The sequence below is a fragment of the Montipora capricornis genome, chromosome 11, assembly GCF_036669925.1.
Source record: "Montipora capricornis isolate CH-2021 chromosome 11, ASM3666992v2, whole genome shotgun sequence".
NCBI lineage: Eukaryota > Metazoa > Cnidaria > Anthozoa > Scleractinia > Acroporidae > Montipora > Montipora capricornis.
The window spans coordinates 6,449,564-6,452,063 of NC_090893.1; the positions used below are offsets into that span (position 1 = coordinate 6,449,564).

Sequence of the window (2,500 nt, forward strand, 5' to 3'; positions counted from 1 at the left end):
AGTGGAGGTACATGTAAGGTGCCATGGAAAAAAGCCAGTGGCTCACTGCCCTGATTTTCGGCTGTACTTTTGCTTATTGCCAAGAAAGTAGTTGATAAATCAATTGATTGATTTATTGATTGATTGATTGATTGATTGATCGATAATGATGACAACAGGAGAAGCAGCACAACACTAATATAAGACAACAATCCCTAAAAACGTTCTCCTTATTTGCTGCCAGTACAAAGAGATGACCACTAAATATTTCTAAGATGAATCTGAGCACCCAAAGCCACAGACTGAAAGCAATCTGGATAATTATTGGTGATCACTCAGGACTGAGGCACACGTACATAACATTTGTTGAATTCAGACCATGCAATTTTGATGCAATAAAATGCGGCCACAATACCATTATTACAGCACAGTGACCAACACTATCAAAGCTTGTTTCTTCTTGTCTTGTTCTTGTCTTCTAATGGTATTTGACTATACATAAACAACTTTTCATGTGCAGTTTCATTGAAAAGGAATGTTAAAAGCGTTTAACCTCTGACTTGACCAATCTGGGTAAGAAATAAATCAACCAAGATTAACATCATTTCTGTGATGTCATATTAAAAAAGTAGTTGTGTAATGTTTAAAAATAGCAGCGGTGTTTTATCAGGTTAAAAGCACGAGATGTAGCTGGTTGCTGAGTGTTTTTAGACCCAATAAATCATGTACTGCGAGTGCTTTAATGGCTTGCAGAACATTCCACAAAAAGCAAATCTGAACAAAGGTTCAAATTGTTAGAGGAGGACACAAGCATACAAGAAACACAAGCTTTGCCTCATTGATGGTTTGCATCTGACGTTACGGCGGCCATGTTGGTGTACAGAACAATGCAGTAAAATGTCTTCTGGGAATTTGACTCTGAGAGGCTCGGTGGCCTCATGGTTAGTGCACTCGACTCCGGATCAAGTGGTCCAAGTTCGGGTCTTGGCTGGGGACATTGTGTTGTGTTCTTGGGTGTGACGCTTTACTCCCATGGTGCCTCTCTCCACCGAGGTGTATAGATGGGTACCGGCGAATTTAAGGCTGGGGGGAACCCTGTGATGGACTAGCATCCCATCCAGGGGGGAGTAGAAATACTCCTTGTCGCTTCATGCTAAGGAAACCGGGGATAAGCTCTGGCATATTGGGCCACTAGGCTTGGAACGCACTTACCTTACCTATTATGCAAAACCTGTTTGGGGGGGGAGGGGGGGGGTGCATTTTCCATTGCTTTGTGCACCAACATGGCCATCTCATCACATGGATGCAAACCAAGAATTGGTGTGCTTTACACTGTATAATTAAAATATAAAGAATTCTAAGGAAGAGTGTTTTATCAGGTTTGAAGCTTATGCATGGGACGTTTTATCCATGACCTGATAGGCTGTTTTGCTTGTGAATTATTAACGAACTTTTCAATAATCATTTCAGAAGGTTGAGATTGCCATTTTTTTCTTGTTTTGTTCTATATGTGTCAATAATTTCAACTGGGTCATGTAGCCCAGTAATATTATACTTCTTTGTGCTTATTACAACATGAAATGTACATGCAATAAAGAAGTGCCTCTCATCTATGGACTCTAAATAGAATGACATATGAACTTGTACTTGGCTACCATGTTGTCCTTATCTTACCTTTTTTCTGTCTCCAGGCAAGTCCAGATAATACATGTTTGACTTTAATAACCATGAAACAACTTCCATTATTTTATGATGTGGCATTTTCCCAGTTTTACCTGTCACGGTTGTCTGGAATGACTGTAGGATTCGTTATCTTTGTTTTGTACAGATCATCCATGATGACGAGCTTGACTTGTCAATGTCTGAGGAAGAAGGCAATGACGATGATGACGACAATCAAACCAGGGATAAAAACAATGAAGGTGCTGTGTTAGCCCATTCACACCTAACGCTTCCTCAATCGGCGAATAACATTGTCCGGTGTTAGCCAGAATAAAATCTATAAGGCTTGGGAAGGGTTAAAGAAGACATTGTAGAATTATAGTGTGGGTTTTTCTTAAGTGATTAGGGATTTTTAGCAAGAACATCCAATTATGAGAAAGTTTGATTAGTAGTGACAAAATGTCAGGCCCCTGTTTTGGGTTGGGGTGTATGGCACTATTGTACAGTAAGGCATGCAAGATGCAAGAAAGCAAGGAGAGAATAATAATAATTTTATTTGTTTATTTATTAATTTAACAGTTTGTGTGATGTGCAAACATAGCATACCAGTATGTTGTAAGAAGTATGAGCCTTAGACTTGTTAAAGTGCTAACTGGTGTGACCCAATTTAATACCAATAATTAAAGAAATTCCAGCCAACATGATTATATGACTAGATATATTCAGGGATAAGAGTGTGTTTCTTTCTTCCATTCAATTGTCGTATAGAATGGTTGCCTTATGTTTTGTTCCATTTTCGCAAACTACTGCCTGAAGTTATCCAAATTCATCTCAATGTCTAGTTGCCAAAGACAACTGT

General features: G+C 39.0%; 1 protein-coding gene across 1 annotated transcript in view; it reads left to right on the forward strand.

Annotated features, from left to right (window-relative positions):
• LOC138024122 (general transcription factor IIF subunit 1-like) overlaps positions 1-2,500 on the forward strand; it is a 16,726-nt gene that overhangs the window by 8,707 nt on the left and 5,519 nt on the right. The window contains exon 6 of the mRNA XM_068871227.1: positions 1,808-1,901. Coding sequence (XP_068727328.1) covers positions 1,808-1,901 — 94 coding nt within the window. The remainder of the gene's footprint in view (positions 1-1,807; positions 1,902-2,500) is intronic.